An 18,789-nucleotide genomic window follows, 5' to 3' on the forward strand; every position below is an offset into this window, starting at 1 on the left:
AGCACAAGCAAGGAGAGAGAACCCTGATCAGAGGCCAGTAGTAAGTCATTTACCACTTTAACCAGTGCTGTCTCTGTGCTATGATGAGGCCTAAATCCTGACTGATACATTTCATGAATGTTATTCCTATGTAAGTATGAGCATAGCTGCTGTGCTACAACCTTTTCTAGGACCTTGGAGATAAAGGGGAGGTTTGATATTGGTCTATAGTTAGAAAGCTGACAGGGGTCAAGGTCAGGTTTTTTAATCAAGGGCTTGATAACTGCTAGTTTAAAAGATTTAGGTACATAGCCAATGCTAAGGGAAGAATTGATTTATCTTTAAGAGGTTTGATTGTTTCAGGAATTATCTGTTTGAAGAAACAAGTAGGTAAAGGATCTAGTATACAGGTTGATGATTTTGATGATAAAATTAGTGAAATTAGTTCAGTCTCTTCAAGGGGAGTAAAACACTGTAGTTGTTGATCTGATGTTATTATATTATCATCTGGAGGGTTAATTATAAAACTGCCCAGTTTTAAATTAATAGTCTGAATTTTTTTTGCCTGATATTTTCAATTTTACCATTGAAAAAGTTCATGAAGTCATTGCTGCTATATAATGATTGTGTGCGTGTTTCTATTGTGGTCTTATTCCTAGTTAACTATTTGAAAATTAACTATTCCTAGTTAATTTTACTACAGTATTAAATATCTAATCTAGGATTATTTCTGTTATCTTCAATTAGGGTGGAGAGATACATTGATCTAGCAGTACTAAGAGCTTTCCTATAGCTCAAAAGGCTCTCCTTCCATGCTATTTGAAATACTACCAAGTTAGTTTGATGCCATTTACGTTCTAGTTTTCGAGTGGTCTGTTTTAAAGTTCGTATGTGATCGCTATACCAGGGTGCTAGCTTTTTCTCCCTAATTATTTTTCTTTTAAGTGGAGCTACCTTATTTAGCGAGTTGCAGAATGTTGATTCTAAGCATTCAGTTGCCTGAATCTGGTCTGCCTGAAGCTGGTCAAGTTCTTTGGGATCAGACGGTGATCTAATCGTAGTTGATAAATCTGGGAGATAACTGATAAAACTCTGTGCAGTTGTTGACGTGAAAGTACGTTTGACACGTTGATGTGGCAAGGTGCATATATTATGATTAAGACACATTTTAAATGAGATGAGATACTGATCTGAGATAGCTTCAGACTGTGGAAATAAGACTATATTTTCTATATTTAATCTGAATGTTAGTATTAAATCAAGAGTGTGAGCACCACTATGAGTTGGTCCTATTACATTCTGATTAACCCCTACTGAATCAAGAATGGACACAAATGCTGTTCTCAGAGGATCTTCTGGATTATCAAAATGAATATTAAAGTCTCATAGTTTCTCTTAGTTTACTCTGACTAACAATTAATGCTTTGTCTAAAGAAACAACCAGGTTAGAGATGAAATCCGCAAATTCACATAGGAATTCCAAATATGGCCCTGGGGGTCTGTAAATAATAATTAGTGGAATCAGGGTAGACTTATTTGTAGTGTCTATGTATGTTATGTTAGTATAAAGAACTTCAAATGCGTTGAATTTATGACTAGGTTTTTGTGTGATGTTTAGATTATCATTATAGATGACTACAACGCCTCCTCCTTTGCCAGTTACCCGGGAGGACTAGCTTCATTTAACGGTCGGTTTAGCCTGCTTGTCTGCTTCCTGCCTTGGCCCTGGGTTGTCACCGATTAACTAGGCCTGTTCTGAGACTATGTGCTAACTATCATTATACCAGGGTACTAATTATTTTTTTTAAGTGGAGCTACACTTTATTTAGAGTGTAGTGGAATGTTGACTCTAAGCATTCAGTTGCCTGATGAAGTTCTGTGGGTTCAGACGGTGATCCAATCATAGTTGATAACTTTGGGAGATTATTGATAAAACTCTGTGCACTAGCTGATGTGAATGTAAGTTTCACGCACATACAGTGTGCATATATTATGACTAAGACACAATTTAAAACAGAAGAGACAGTGATCTGAGATAACTACAGGCATGCATATGCATGTGTGTACATAACATTGAATATTTGTGTAAACAGTGGTGCTAACATCTACGGTTAGCCGTAGCATTTACAATTGTGAATCCTTGCTATGGGTGGGATGTGAACAATGCAGTTATGTTTGTGCTGCCTTCGTCTAAGTGGACTTTGACCTGTGAATTTGTGAACCTTGGATTTTAGCCTTGGCCAGTAGAAAACTAGAAGGCCGGACTGTGGTCCCTTGGGTCGGTAAAAATGGATGTGCTGGTAGTTATTATGTAGGGTTACACTGGACATTTGCCTTGCTACTTTTTTTTTTTTTTTTTCCTGTTTAGGGAAAAAACAACAAACTAACAACTAGGCTGGGATTTTCTTGTTGGCACCTGTATTAATACCCTAGACATTTTAATGCATTGATTTATGCTTTTCTTACCCTCTGGACAAATACAGTATATACAAAAAAGTCTCTTATTCCAACCCTGCAAAGTATTGTAACACTGTGTCCGTATGGTGTACACTCATCATCCACTATATTAGGAACACCTGTACACCTGCACATTCATGCAGTTATCTAATCAGCTAAACATGGGACAGCAGCACAATGCATAAAATTATGCAGATACAGGTCAAGAGCTTCAGTTAATGTTCACATTAAACATTAGAATGGGGATAAAATGTGATCTCACTGACTTTAACCATGGCATGATTGTTGGTGCCAGGTGGGCTAGTTTGAGTATTTCAGAAACTGCTGATTTCCTGTGAGTTTCACACACAACAGTCTCTAGAGTTTACATAGGATGTTGCGGGGAAAAAAAAAAAGTCTGTGTGCGGAGGGTCTGCAGGCTGAAACACGTTATTGATTGGAGAGATCAGAGGAGAATGATCAGACTGGTCTGAGCTGACAGGAAGCCTGTGCTAACTCAAGTAAGCACTCTTTACAAGCGTGGTGAGCAGGAGAGCATCTCAGAATGCACAACACTTCAAACCTTGAGGTGGATCGGCCACAACAGCAGAACCACATCAAATTCCACTCCTGTGAGCCAAGAACAAGAATCTGAGGCTGTCGTGTTCATAGACTGAAACTAGACAGTTGAAGACTGGAAAAAGACCAGGTGATTTTTTTAAAAATCTTTAGCTGTCCAGTTTGGGTGACTCTGTGCCCATGATAGCCTCAGATTCTTGTTCTTGGCTCACAGGAGTGGAACCCAATGTGGTCTTCTGCTGTTGTAGCATATTCATCTCTCAGTGTTCAATGTTTTGTGCATGCAGAGATGCTTTTCTGCTCACCAGGGTGGTAAAGAGTGCTTATTTGAGTTACTATATCCTTCCTGGCAGCTCAAAGCAATCAGGCAGTTTTCCCCTGACCTCTCTTATCAACAAGGCATTTCCACCCACAGAACTGTCGCTCACTCAGTGTTTTTTGTTTTTCACACAATTCTGTGTAAACTCTAGAAACTGCTGAAAATGTGAAAATCCCAGAAGATCAACAGTATCTGAAATACTCAAACCAGCCCATCTGCTACCCACATCCATGCCACTGTTAATGTCACAGAGACACTTTTTCTTCATTCTGATGTTTGATGTGAACATTACCTGAAGCTCTTGAGCTGTAACTGCAAGTTTTTTTTGCATTGCACTGCTGCACGTGATTGGCTGATTAGATGACTGCATGAATGTGCAGTTGTAAAGGTGTTCCTAATAAAGTGGACGGTGAGTGTATAAATCTTTAAAGTGATGAGTTCACTAGCTGTGTTCTCACTGTCTTACTCTCTTCTGTCATCTTCACTTACTGTCTGTGTCTTTCTGTTTCTCTTTCAGAGCCAGATATTGCCTCAAGTGATGCAACTAACATGGAGTGTACCCTGCGCAAGGATAAAGACCACTACGTCATCAATGGCAAGAAATGGTGGAGCAGTGGTGAGTGTTCTTTCACTTTCATACCGTATTATTGCTATACAAACTGCTCTTGTTTCGGTTGGTAAGATCATCCTGTTCAGTGCAAGACTACTAAAACAATATAAGAAACGTAATAGATCTTAAAATTTAAAAAATTTGTAACTTGCTTTTGTAAACTTTTTGTGATACATTCCTTTATATTTTTACACATAAAGGACGTGCTGTAAGTTTGGACGTGCTGTAAGTTCCACTTCTCAGGCTTCTAATATTATTTAACAATCCAGTATCATTTTCCATTGTTGTCTGTGTAATAACTGGACAATAAGCTTTAGGTTTTGGAAATGCAAATGATCATAAGAGGTAACTAACTGGGTAAATCCACCTCAAATCAGCAGATTTAAAAAAAAAAAAAAAAAAAAAAGTTCCTCCCTGACCAAAATTTCAGGCTTGTAACTGCATTAAATTATGAGATATAGAGACTTTTAGAAGGGCTCTAATTTTACTGTAAAAACACTCTGTGCCCATGATAGCAAGTGCTGCAGAAAAAGTTCCAGACAAATTTCCATAAGTCATTATGTTGGCTTGACAAAGCCAGCATTCTGTTCTGCTGTTTAAGCTTATTATTATTATTATTATTATTATTATGAGACCCACAATTTCAAAACTCTACTGCTTATAGAGTTTCAAGCTACTTGCACCAAACTCACCATAGACCTTCAGTCTGTTCTGACTTAGTTTACTCTGACTTTTCTAACTGATGGGAGTTATGGTTTTTCCATTATGGAAGCTCAAATTGGCCAAAATTCCCATTGGCTTCCATTGGAAATTGTGGACTGTTATAACTCCTAAACCTTTCAAGCTGCTTTTATCCAACTTAGCACAGCTGTTCAGGCTGTTCTGCCTTATCAAGTTGCATTTTTTTTTTAACTGATTGGACTTACAGTTTTCCTGTAGCGAATGATGAAGAATCTCCCATACACTTGCATCGATGGAATGTTCAGAGCCTGGCTCGGAATGTTCAAGATTTCAAACTCCAGCTGTCAAAACTCACACACACACCCACGCCCTGAAGCTCCTCTTCTCTCCCTCTCTCTCTGTCAGTGTACCTGTAAAAGAAACTCTCACTTCGTCTATCTGTCTATCAATGCCACACATTTTCTCCGTCCATCTCTCAATCAATCTACCAGTAGCACACACATACTCTCACTATCACCATATTTCTTACCATCAATCTGCCTGTATCACTCTCATTCCTTCTGTCTTTCTACTAATAACACTCTCTCCATCTATCTACTTGTGTCACTTTCTCACTCCATCTGACTTTTTACTTGTATCACTCTATTTGTTATCTGTCTTTCTACCAGTAACTGTCTGTTTGTCTTTTATTTCTGTCTTTCAACTTCAAACTATCTTCAAGCTTATGAAACAGTTTCAAACTTTCAGACTCGCTTTGTCAAGTCAAAGTTTGTCGTGACGCACTTTACCTGTCTGGTTACTTTTTGAACTCTTCATTTTGGAATGAAAAGCACAAAAGTTACACATAAAGTGGGCAGGGCTCAATATTAAAAAATAGCGTTAAAATTATTTATCACATATCAATCTTATTCATATAGCTAGCGTGGTAGAGGCTAGCTTGGATAATATGATACATTTCTGTGTATCGTATGCTTGTGCCAGAACGTTGATGTTTAATGTATAGAAGGTGCTGCAAATATGTTGGTGTGTGTGTCTGAAGGCATAGTCATGTAGAGATGCTTTTATAAAGCTACCCATTGCTAGAAGGTGCTACAGATAATTTGCATGCAAAGTTTGTTTCTGTAGGACTGGGATGCACACACATGTGTACTTGTCTTTCTGCACTCCTGTCAACCAGATGTACTTCAGATATGTCAAAGATGAGTAAAAGTATGTTGGTTAAATATGTTTTATTATGATTTTAGAAATGTAGTCGAGATGCATGGATAGAGAGAAAATCCCTGCATATGCATATACACAAGCTAAGGGTGTAAGTCATATCTAAGATTCAGATTTGTTTTTCTGAACACTAAAGAAATGTTATACAGAATTATTCATCCCATAAAACGTCTGTGTTTGGTAATAAACAAGTAGCATTTAAACAAAGATCTTAAAATATTACATACATAAATCAGCCCTGGACAATCTGTAAATTAAAAACACAGATTCTTCTCTACAGAAGATACAAGGCAAAGTGATGAGTAGCAAAACAAAAACAGACCCAGTTTAGTCTTATGTTTGTCCCTCTGGAGTCTATTAAAGGTTCTATGTAGAACCCTACAACACAGGGGTTTCCTTTTCTGAAGAGATTTTTTTGCATATTTTAGCAGGAGAGCTGCAAACCAATGGCTTGAAGTGATTTCAAAGATGTATATGTTTAAAGAGCCCTTTCTCATACCTTATACTACATTTATGGTTTTATGTGTCCATTTTAATTTTTTTTCATGTTTTTTTCATGTTGACATCACAAAAAGTGCATCAAATCACAGTTTCTTCAAGGACTGCAGATTTCTTTAAAAGCCATCCAAATTATCTTAATTTGTGGAACATTTTTTAGTGTTTAGATAAAAAAATTGTTCCTTTTCATTCATTACATTAATTACAGTAAATTGTCTCATGGTGTATATATTGTTTATTTCTCCCTGCCTCAGCTTATTATTACAATAATGTTTGTGGATATTTTAGAATTTTTTTCCCTAGAATTGTTAGTCACATTTCCGTATGTTTCTGAGTTCCTGCTTCCCTTCTTCTGTGGTTTGAGGTTTTCTGAGAATTTTTTTTGAAGTGTTCAAGGATTACTGAGGGCCTCTTGTTCTGAATTTTTGACACAAAACAATGTTAACTCTTTATGTACATTCAGACCACCACTGCTGTGCTTTCATTTCCTCTTGATGGATGCGTTCATTCCAGATGTCTTTTGGTTGCTGGAGCAAATGCAAAAACAATTCAAAGTCATTTTTGCCATTGATAAAAGATTAGTAGATGAGAAGTCTTTGAAATTGCATCTGTTGCATGATCAGACTTTCTTGGCAAATGTTAACATATAGATTCCAGTAAAATACTGTTTGGAGGCTGCAAGCGTGAATAACACAAAGCCCCAACAGTATCCGTAAAATCATGCTGTTAATGTCCTAGGCTTAATTGTGAAAACAGTTATAGACAAACCATGTATCCACCGCATCAAGGCTTTCCTTGTTAACTTGTATCTCTCTTCTTCATCTTCTTTTGTTGAGATGCTCTATTTTCCTTCTTGATGTTCACAGAGAACAGTGTGAGAGAATTAAACCATCTGAGTCATAAAGCACATAAAGTCTGCATATGTCATCTCTCATAAATCCTGTTTCTGTTCTGCATGGATATGCAGTAAGAAAACAAATCCCACCTAACAGACACTGTAGAGTATGTCGTTTGCCGATGGTTGTCTGATGCTTGTATATAGATTCCAGTAGAGTTTTCTGATATGAATTATGGTGTATTGTATATGCACACTTTTTCTGGCTGGCTCTATTTATGCCATTTTTAATGTATTGTAAAATTAATCAAAAATTAAGATTGTAATTTATGTGTAGCATACTGTAACTGTAGCATAAGCTACTGTATCCCACTGCCTGCTGTACTACGGATGTTGGCCGGGCTTGCTGTCGACCTGGCTGACCGCAACTACTCTGTGGTTTAATTAGTGTGAACAGATGACTATTGTTTCTGAATTAGGAACACACGGATATGTGAAAATACTGATGAATTCAAGCAAAATAAAGTGATCAAGTCATCATAGTTAGCACAATGCGCACAATCATCTCACAAATGATTTTTTTTTTGCTTGACGCGAGGAGAGAGCACCACATACTAAATGTATAATGTGTCCACTACTGTAGCGTATTGCTGCCTTTTTTAAGAATAGCTTTTGTTCCTGTGTGTGTGTGTGTGTGTGTGTGTGTTGATGCAGGGTTTATATTCTTAAGCCATATGACCTTAACTGTAGGCTATTAGTCATGGCACTAAACACCTTCCTTTTGAACAAATATAAAAGGGCTCTTAACTTAGGATAAAACCATTACCTAGCATTCCTGTAAATGTGAAGGAGTTGTTTGTTGAAATGGTATTTTCCTTGAATTCTTTGCTAATCAGCTGGAAATAACTGCCAGTGTCTGTTTTTGTGGAAAGGAGGTTCTTAGCATTTACCATACTCTTTACGAGGTATGAAATTCCAGGATTCCTGGATTTCTGCTTTAAAATAAATAATAATAAAATGTTTCTGTATTTGTGTGTTTGTGTGTGTGTGTGTGTGTGTGTGTGTGTTTGTGTTTGTGTGTGAGTTTGGAGGGAGCTGTTTATCAGTAAAGCTTATTAATAGATGGATACATGTAAAGAAGTCATTTGACAGGAGAAGAACTACAATCAGGCCAATACGTATTTGGACACTGATACAATTTTCATAATTTTGCTTCTGTACACCTCCACAATGGATATGAAAGGAAGCAATCAAGATGTGATTGTGTGTAGACTTTCAGCTTTAATTCAAGGGGTTTAACAAAAACATTGTATTAACTGTTTAGGAATTACAGCTACTTTTTACATAGTCCCTCTATTTCCACAGGCTCAAAAGTAATTGGACAATTGACTGATAAGTAGTTTCATGGCCAGATGTGGCTTGTTTCCTCGTTATTTTATGACAAATTAAGGAGACAAAAGGTCTGGAGTTGATTCCAGGTGATGAATTTGCATTTGTTAGCTGTTCATGGAAACTCTCAATATGCAGTCCAAAGAGGTGTCGATGCAAGTGAAGGAGGCCATCATTAGGCTGAGAAAACAAACCAGACCTATTAGAGAGTTAGCGGAAACTTTAAGAGTGGCCAAATCAACAATTTGGTACATTCTTAAAAAAAGTACTGCACTGGCAAGCTCAGCAACACCAAAAGGCCTGAAAGACCATGGAAGACAACTAAAGTGAATGACTGCAGAATTCTTTCCTTAGTGAAGAAAAAAAAAAAAAAACCTTCACAACATCTAGCCAAGTCAAGAACACTTTCGAGGAGGCAGGCGTATCATTGTCTAAGTCTACAGTCAAGAACACCTCATTGAATGTAAATACAGCTCAAGTACCTCAAGATACAAACCACTGGTAACACTCCTGAACAGAAAGGACCTGATAAGACTTGCTAGAAAACTAAAAAAGTTTTCTAAAGAACTCTAAAAATGCCTGCCCAGTTCTGGAACAAGATTTTTTGGACAGATGAAACCAAGATTAACTTACACCAGAATGATGGGATGAGAAGAGTATGAAGAAAGAAAGGAAGGGCCCATGATCCAAAACATACCAAATCATCTGTCAAACATTACAGAGGAAGTGTACTGGAACTGGATCACTGATAGAAGTAGTAGGATAAATTCTAAAGTGTATAGTGCTATATTTTCTGCTCAGATTCAGTCAAATGCTGCAAAACTGATAGGACGGCACTTCACAGTACAGATGGATAATGACCCAAAACATGCAGCAAAAGCAACCCAAGAGGTTCTTAAGGCACAGAACTGGAAAGTTCTTAAATGGCTGAGTCGGTCACCTGACCTCAACCCATTTGAGCATGTTTTTCACTTACTGAAGACAAAATTAAAGGCAGAAAGACCCTCAAACATGCAGCAACTGAAGATGGGAGTTGTGGGAGCACCTCAGAAAATATTGAAATATATTTTTTTGCTATACATTGAAGACATTTGGGTTTGAGATCAAAAGATGAATATGAGACAATAGATCAGAATTTCAGCTTTCATTTCCTGATATTTACATCTAGATGTGTTAAACAACTTGAAGACTGAATTTGTTGTTAAAAAGGATAAACCAACATAATGACCGGAGAGAGCTGTGAAGAAAAACCCCAAAACAACAGTCAGTCACCAACAACCTCCACAGGGCTAGGGGTGAAGGTATCGATTCACTTTTCGAAGAAGACTTCGAGATCAGAAATATAGAGGCCATACCGCAAGATGCAAACCACTCATCAGCAGTAAGAATTGGAAGGCCAGATTGGAATTCACAAAGAAATACAGAGATGAGCCACAAAAATTTCTGGAACCAACCTCTACCAAAGTGATGGAAAGGCCAAAGTGTGGAGAAAGAAAGGATCTGCTCATGATCCAAAACATACCAGCTCATCGGTCAAGAATGGTGGACGTAGTTTCATGGCTTGGGCTTGCATGGCTGCTTTTAGAACAGGCTCACTAATCATTATTGATGATGTAACTCATGATGGTAGCAGCAGAATGAATTCAGAAGTCTACAGAAATATTCTGTCTGCCAATTTACAGAGAAATGCATCCAGTGGGAGGGACTTCATCATGCAGCAAGACAATGACCCAAAACTCACTGCCAACACAACAAAGGACTTCAAAAACTGGAAGAGCAAACTAAAGGGAGAAATCCCCCAAAACAAACAACAACTGAAGGATGCTGCAGTACAAACCTGGAAAAGCAGAATACAACAATATGGTGATGTCAGTTGGTCGCCGGCTTGATGCAGTTATTGCAAGCAAGGGATATGCAACCAAATACTAAGTGTTATTTACTTTAAGGCTATGTGTACCAATAATTTTGCTCACCTAAAAACTTTTGAGCTGTTTTGTCATCCTTTTCCCACGTTCTTGCCTTTAAACTCTTCAGGGTCCAACAGTATCCTCCCTTACCTCCTTTTTGTATGCAGTCACTTCCAAACCCTTCCAGTGTTCTTTATCACGCCATCCAAGTGGCCCTATAATGAAGTCTTTAGTGTGGTTTCACATGTCCACTGATCCTTAAGCCTGGAAACAAGATGTAATTGGGTTTCAGATATAACAGTGCAGTCTTAAGTGGTTCAAAGAGAAAGCATGTGCGTGATGGGATGAAATGAAGATTATAGAGAGGTTGTTGCACGCAGTAAGAATCAATGTGTAAAAGCAGGAGTCCAAAAATATAGCGCTTTTAACAGGAGACGACTCAAGAGTTTCTTGTTTTTAACAGTATAGAATGATAACTAAAGTGATACACACTTAAAGGTGTAAAGCTATACAGGTTTTTAATATAGTGTTCTTCAGTCCTTCTTTTGTTGGTTCTAGCTTTCTAAATGAACCCTTTTAGAAAAGGAAGTGCTCTTTTTAGGATTCTACAGAGAACCAGCAAGGGTTCTGCAGAGGGACCAAAGCACCATTTAGAGTGGTAGTTAACTAACATTGAAAGTTAGGTTTAGCTTTCTTACTTTGGTGTATAAAGTTAATAATAAATTATTGTTATTTTGTAGGAAGGCCAAGTCGGAAATTACTTTTTCTTTGATGCAAATATACAGAAACACAATATAATGACAGACAACAATGACTAGTAAAAAGACAATATGTAAGATACTAAAAATAGACTTAGTCCAGTCCTCTTTACAGCTTCCCCATAACCCCCCCCTAACACACACACAAGAACACAGTTAAAGCATGACATTTTTTAATAGAAATAATAAAACTGAAGAAGAGTCATTCATACTATGAAATTTCACTGAACTATTTTGGACAGGTTATGTGTACTAGTGCAAAATTAATTAGCCATTTTTTTTTATATTTCTCTCTCTCTCTCTCTCACACACACACACACACACACACACACACACACACACACACACAAGTCTGGATTTTCTAGTTAATGTTTTGATATCTGTTAGTCCTCACCCTGTAATGTGTGAGGCCAAGACATATGTATCACCCTCTTACCGGGAGCAAGCCTTCATACTCTATTATGTTCTCTTCTAAATATTCTCTTTAGACTATTTCTGGCAATGTCCCTATTGTTTTACTGCTGTCCACAGCAGAATGACTTTTTGAACTCCACTAACCAAAATGCAAATAATTCTGATTTTTAATATTTTGATCATATGCAAAAAAAAACAACTTTCCCTGCTATATCACTTTTCTACTAAGATGTTTTACATTCCTATTTCAGAAAATGTAGGCATTGGCTATAAGAGTGTATTTGTTGACTCATAGTAAATATCCTTCTTTTAGTGTAAAGAATTAAATGAAGCATGTATGATCACACGTATGAGTTCACACAGTAAACACAGATGCCACTACATTAAAAAAATTAGCTGCTTTTTTCTTTGCTAATTTTCTTTCCGAGTCTGACTCACTCGCACCACATGTATGCATTTGTCACTATTTCTGTTTAACAATGAGAAACTAGAACCAGCTTTATTTCCACTAAACACTAAGGAAACTATAACTCACAAGATGGCTATTTCAAACTTAACAGATGGATATCGCAAGTCAAACAGATTTTTGTTGCAGGCTGGGTTTGTTGGTTGGAGATTTTGTAAACAGTGCCCTTCGGTGACTTATTGACACCTTTCATGAAAATAAGCAGAAATTAATATATAACAGCAGAGGAGAACAAAGTACAGGAGGGCATAATAAAATTAGCAGCTGTGCCACTGCGAACTGCTTACTAGAAGCTGCAATCATGAAAACCAGCTTAACCAGCCAGTACTATGGAAATTGTATCAGACCCTGACCCATTTAATTCCTAAAATTGTCAAGTAACATACGTCTACAGAGCCACATGTGTTCATGGTCACAATGCAGGAACTCAACTCATTATAATATTATATTGTAATTATATAAAGATCAACAAAAAAGAGGAAGTTGTGCTCCACTTCTGATCTGACCCATCTGCTCAAGTCTGAATAATGTACTGATTTTTCCCCAAAGCCATATAATATATTATATTCAGAATGGGTTTATAATTATGAATATTGATGTCTATCAAAGTTTAGAGAAAAAACTTACCTTTACTCTTGTATTAATTAGAATCTGAAAAGCACAATGTAAATCTGGGTCAGCAGTGCTCTCAGTTTAGTATCTATAACAAATTTTAAATAGGAGAACTGGTCTTTCCATTATTTAAATGCTTTTAATGTAGCATATTTGCATTATATATAATGCAGTCTTTGGTCCCTGGTCATCAGGTCTGTGCGCTAGATAGAAAAAGTACTTGTATGTTCCTCGTCTGATTCTGAGTATGCATTGCTGTTTGTGCGGGTCCGTGATTTTAGTGCAATTTCCATTGCAGGTTGCCTGTTTTGCTGATCACGGTGCCTCCCAGTCTGTCCACATCGCTTAGCAAGCTTTAGCATGTGCACCTTGAAGGATGAGCCAATGAAGACGTATAGAACAGGGTTTAGACAACAGTGTGTGAGTGCCAAGCTCTCTGTGACTTGAGTGGCCCGATCCAGTCCTTTACTGACCTCACAGTTTGTCACCAAAGCGTAGATGATGTCTAGGGTTCGTATAATCCTGACAATGTTATATGGCAACTGTGTCAACAGAAACACCCCCACAACAGCTATCAGGACCCGGAAGGCCTTCCACTTCCGTACTTCTCTCATTCCAGTTGTTGCTGCCTGACTCAGGGTTTTTCCCACGCGGTAATAGCAGAACATCATCACAAGGAAGGGTAGCAGGAAGCTCAGTGACACCTCTAGAACTTCCAAGCTGGCTTTTGCTGCTTTTGCCATACTATGTGGGTACACTGCCCTGCAGGATTTGTGTCCAGAGGAGTGCTGCTTGACGGTGGTGAGGAAAAAATCTGGCAAGCCGAACACGAAGGCTGCAATCCAGACCAGGAGGGACAGTAGCAGCATCTGTCTCCTTGGTTTGTTTCCAGGTGGTCTGGCATAATTGCTGGAGCTCTGGGCAAGAGCTCGGTATCGATCCATGCTAATTAAGGCTAGCAGAAGCATACTACAACTGAAGTTGGTGGTGTAGAGGGCTGAGGTTATCTTGCAGGCCACCACACCAATCTCCCAGCCGTTTACAGCATCTGCCACCCAGAACGGGAGTGTGAAGAGGAGGAGGAGGTCCGCAAAGGCCAGGTTAAGGATGAGGACATCTGTTAATGTCCGTAGGCACTTCTGGGATAGATAGACAAATACAACCATGGAGTTTCCAGCCAGGCCTACCACAAGTGCTAGGCTATAGACCACTGGGAGGAAGAGACCAGCAAAAGAGCGGACATCCGATTTGTCACACACAGTGTAGTAGTCTTCAAAGTCCTCATCATAGTAGCTGTGGTTTGAGCTATCATTGTAATGGTCATGGTCATGGTAATTCTCATGAAAGTTGTAGTCTGAATAGAAGCTCATAATGTTCTGAAAGAAAGAAGAGTTACATTCAGTTTGTTTGAACACCCTGGACTTCACACAGGTAACTTCACACTCAACAGGTTTTATTCCTTTAAAATATTTCTGCTTTTGAAGTACTAGGAAGGGCATGGGGTAAAATGTTCCTACTCGAAGTGTTACTTCAGATTTCAGTTCCAGATAAACACTGTTCTCTAAGCAGTAGTCTTAAGTGAAATAGTGAAATCTGAGTGAAATAGTCATTGCCTTGCTTCAGTGCCATGTACTGTAAAAGAAAACTGAAAACTCTGAAAACTCTGCCTTAACTTTGAAATTTGTCTTCACTTTTGGTAACATAAAAGATGTTTTCACATGTTTCTGGTTTTAAAGCGTGACTTGGCTTTACTTTATGCCTGAAACATTTAATAACCCTTAGCAAAACCCTTAGGTAGAATTATGGGATTTGGTATCTAAATGTATGTCATGGCCTCAGAAAGCATATCTGCATGCAGGAAAGTGAAAGTATGACCAGCTTCTGCTGTAATGGGTGACGAGGCTTTCCACCTAGGGTTATCCAACCTGTTCTACTCTCGTAGTGTTTTGATAAATTATGATAGAAAACATACATGATCCAAGGTGAACATCTGCATAATAAAATGGTTTCTAATGGTATGGCACATTTAGCACAGGCTATGAATTTTTTTAAAGAAAGGGAAGATATAAACTTTCCTTGGCTGTGCCAAAACACTAGCTTATTTCAGCCTACACCAGTGCCAGTAGTGTGGTATGCAGACTAGATTTGAGGAGGGCCACACCACTGTACTTGCATTCCACATGGTTTATCACACTCACTCAAACTTGATGAACGGATGCCTAGAATCAAGTGCATTAGAGCATGAAAACACTCAACTGTGCAGTGCAGTGACTGTTCACCCTGGACCATAAACATTTGATACTGCTTATAGGAAAATGTAGCAAATTATGACTTAGCATACTTCATCTGTTGCCACGTTTGTAAGCATGGGATAATAATAATTAAAAAAAATGTATGTATATATATATATATATATATATATATATATATATATATATATATATATATATATATATATATATATATATATATATATACATGCTTCCACTGCAGTAGGACTGGTGAGATTCGCTCATAAACCAGTTCTATGGAGAAATACAAGTCGGTCCTGATAAAATTGGCTTTCATTCACTATACAGTATGTTCATGTTACTTAAACATTGTTATTTTCATGATATTTGCTTTATTAAAGATGTCATAGATTTGATGCATATCACATGTTATGTAAATGTAGATACACAGGTGATTAAGCCTAAATTCTGAAAACTGCCAGCCAAAGGATTAATATGCAGGCTAAATGGATGGTTTTACAAAAATAATTGTAAATCATTTACAGCTACAACATACATATTAAAAAAAATATAATAATAGTGTAATAAAAAATGAGTGATCCCAGGTTTTTTGTAAAACACATGAATCAGCATTAACCAGCTTTCAGAAAATTACAAAAAGTACAAATTGGTATTTAATTGGTATTGTTTAAATATCAAGTGAACATGACCTATTTAACAAAATCCTCTATATAAACATGCCCTCAACTATAAAAGGTTGTGTTATTTAGCACTAGTCAGAGAATAACACTTCTTGTGTTTCACTTCAGGGCAGCCCATTATTGAGCTCTGCGTTTCTCGTTTCACCTTCTAATTCAACAGACAAAACAAAAACACTGTACAAACAAAACAGACATCACTCTTCTTTTTTACGGATATTATGTAATATAATCTTGCTTATTTGTTGATTGTAAAAAAGATTATTCGTAAATTAGTTGCAAATACAGTAGTTTTATTAGAACAAAAAAGTTGAATTCAACCTGTCTAATTCAACCTGCTTGTAATGCTGAGAACTTTCACATGTAGTTAAATATTTTGAACTTTAGCTTCAGGTGTCATAAAACACTTTCAGTGACAGTGTTTGGGACTTTGAATACACTTTAAAAAGTCAGTATAACAGAGTAATTAAAAGTAACATAGTGCAGAAATGGTAATATGTAGATACATTTTACAAACAAATATCAATTTTGGCCCTCTGTTTTGGCCAACAAAAAGTCATCCAAACAAAGGTGTTTTTAGACAAAGTACGGTATAAGGAGTTAGTCTCGAGACTGGGTCTTACCTTCAGTGTGTTTGCGTCTGTCACTGGTACACTTTCAATCTGGGAGCCAGAGAGAGACCAGCGATGGAATGGAAAGCTAAATGGATAATAGCAGTTTTGTAGTGGTGTGTGTGTGTGTGTGTGTGTGTGTGTATGCGTGCACAGACTGAGAGAATGAGGGAGCAGGATTCTCCACCTCTCACGCCATAGATTTTGGAGCCAAAGTCTTCTCCCCTCCTTCTTGTTTTCTCTTTCACCTGTTTGCTTTTTTTCATCTGGTTTATTGGAAATTGAGCTGTTATCCACAAATACTTTTACAGTTTATGTAAAAGAGTGACAGCCTGTAATGTAGGTAAGTAATCCTCTGCAGTAACCACGTTTATTCTGTTTATATGCACCACAAACGACTGTGCATTATAATGAGCTGCATATACACAGAATAATTGCAGATTTTTTAAATTCATAATTTGGGAGCTGCTCAGTCTCTCTCCATCTATCTCTCTGTTTCTCTCTCTGCCTTTCTCTAGAATAGGCAGACTCACAGAGCTGATATCCAGTATACCTCCTTTGCAACCCTGTAATGTACCACACCCATCCATTTCATTTAATTCAGCTCACAGAAAGTAAATACTATAACTTAAATAAATGAGTAAATAGAAAAATCCAGAAGCTCTGGACTGAGACACACTTAAAATGACACACATTCTTCTTTGTCATTATTTTCTTCTTCTTCAGGATGATTTGCTTTCTATGCTGTCTCATAAGTCAGTGACTTTAATATCTATGAAGCTGAACAGAAATGGTTTTATAGCTTTGAAGGCAGCAACATAGTAACATATGCTAACAGCCTGAAAATACAACAAATTCCCAACCACTTCTTGCTAGACATACAAAAATGATGGGAAAAAATGACTACAAATTGAAATCTGGTGTGTTTTCTTTAGTTGTTAACTGAGGTTATTTGTTTGTTTTTAGAAGTTGGTGAGGACCACACAATTGTCATTTAGGCCCTAATAAATGAAAACATAGAATTGAAGGTGGGTGAACTTTCTTTGTCCCATGACTGTATGTGTATATTGTCCTTTTGTAAATTTTGGAGGGACGTCCTGTTCTTGGTAATGTCACCGTGGTGCTTCATTTTTTCCACTTGTTGATGATGGCCTTCACGGTGTTCCATGGTACATCTAATGTTTTGGAATCTCTTTTATACTCCTCTCCTTGGTCTACAGTACTTGGTCTGCAGCAATGTTATGTAGATGGTATGTGTCAAAGTAACATCCACATGAATGCCAGGACCCAAGGTTTCCCAGCAGAACATTGCCCGGAGCATCCTGGTGCCATTTCTTCCCCAGGTAAGCGACGCACAGACATCCGGCCATCCACATGATGTAAAAGAAAATGTGATTCATCAGGCCAGGCCACCTTCTTCCATTGCTCCATGGTCTAGTTCTGATGCCCACGTACCCATTGTAGGTGCTTTCGGCTGTGGACAGGGGTCAGCATGGGCACTCTGAATGGTCTACATCTACAGAGCCCCATATGCAGCAAGCTGCAATGCATTGTTTGTTCTGACACCTTCCTATCATCGACATCATTAACTTTTTCAGCAATTGGTGCAACAGCAGCTCTTCTGTGGGATCGGACCAGATGGGCTAGCCTTTGCTCCCCACACGCATTGTTGAGCCTTGGGTGCCCATTACCCTGTTGTCATTCCTTGGACCACTTTTGGTAGGTACTAACCACTGCATACCAGGAACACCTTACAAGATCTGCTGTTTTGGAAATGCTTTGACCTAGCATTTGACTGAACGTGAGCAGAGAGTATAGCCCTATACACCTCAGAATTCATCTTGCTACTTCTGTCAGCAGTCACATCATCAATAAACACCAGTGAGCCCGTTCCATTGGCAGCCATACATGCCCATGCCATAACACTCTCTCCACCATGTTTGACACATGATGTGGTATACTTTGGATCATGAGCTGTTCCTTTCGTTCGCCATACTATTCTCTTCCCATCATTCTGGTACAAGTTGATCTTGGTTTCATCAGTCCAATCTTATTCCAGAACAAGGGAGGCTTTTTTAGATGTTTTCTGGCAAAGTCTAATCTGGCTTTCAGAATGGGGCTGTGGGGAATTGCCCATTCAGCCACAAGAGCATTAGTGAGGTCAGGTACTTATATCAGGCAAGAAGGCCTGGGACGCAGTTGGTGTTCCAATTCATTCCAAATGTGTTCAGTGCGGTTTAGGTCAGGACTCCAACTTCTTCCACATCACCCTTGGCAAACCATGTCTTTACACACCTCTCTTTCTGCACTAGGGCATTGTCATGCTGGAATATGTTTGGGCCACTTCACTTCCAGTGAAGAGAAATTGGAATGCTACAGTGTACAAAGACATTCTAGACAATTGTGTGCCTCCAACTTTGTGGCAACAAAGTGGGGGAAGACCCATATGTGTGTGTGATGGTCAGGTGTCCACACACTTTTGGCCATATAGTGTATTAGGTTTTCCTATTGGGCACTTGATCCTTATTTTCTAATCTATAATATATTA

At 38.1% G+C, this 18,789-nt stretch overlaps 2 protein-coding genes across 3 annotated transcripts in view; one reads left to right on the forward strand and one right to left on the reverse strand.

Annotated features, from left to right (window-relative positions):
- Positions 1-18,789, forward strand: part of acad11 (acyl-CoA dehydrogenase family, member 11) — a 107,883-nt gene that overhangs the window by 40,211 nt on the left and 48,883 nt on the right. For both annotated transcript variants that reach the window (XM_026938041.3, XM_026938040.3), the window contains exon 14: positions 3,831-3,929. In XM_026938041.3, the coding sequence (XP_026793842.1) occupies positions 3,831-3,929 (99 nt within the window). The remainder of the gene's footprint in view (positions 1-3,830; positions 3,930-18,789) is intronic.
- Positions 7,989-16,383, reverse strand: ackr4b (atypical chemokine receptor 4b). The gene is made up of 2 exons (XM_026938042.3): positions 16,254-16,383; positions 7,989-14,077 (listed from the first exon to the last, which is right to left on the reverse strand). Exon 2 carries the CDS (start codon positions 14,069-14,071, stop codon positions 12,905-12,907), a length of 1,167 nt encoding a protein of 388 aa, XP_026793843.1. The 5' UTR covers positions 14,072-14,077; positions 16,254-16,383; the 3' UTR covers positions 7,989-12,904.

The sequence above is a fragment of the Pangasianodon hypophthalmus genome, chromosome 22 (genome assembly GCF_027358585.1).
Source record: "Pangasianodon hypophthalmus isolate fPanHyp1 chromosome 22, fPanHyp1.pri, whole genome shotgun sequence".
NCBI classification, from domain to species: Eukaryota; Metazoa; Chordata; class Actinopteri; order Siluriformes; family Pangasiidae; genus Pangasianodon; species Pangasianodon hypophthalmus.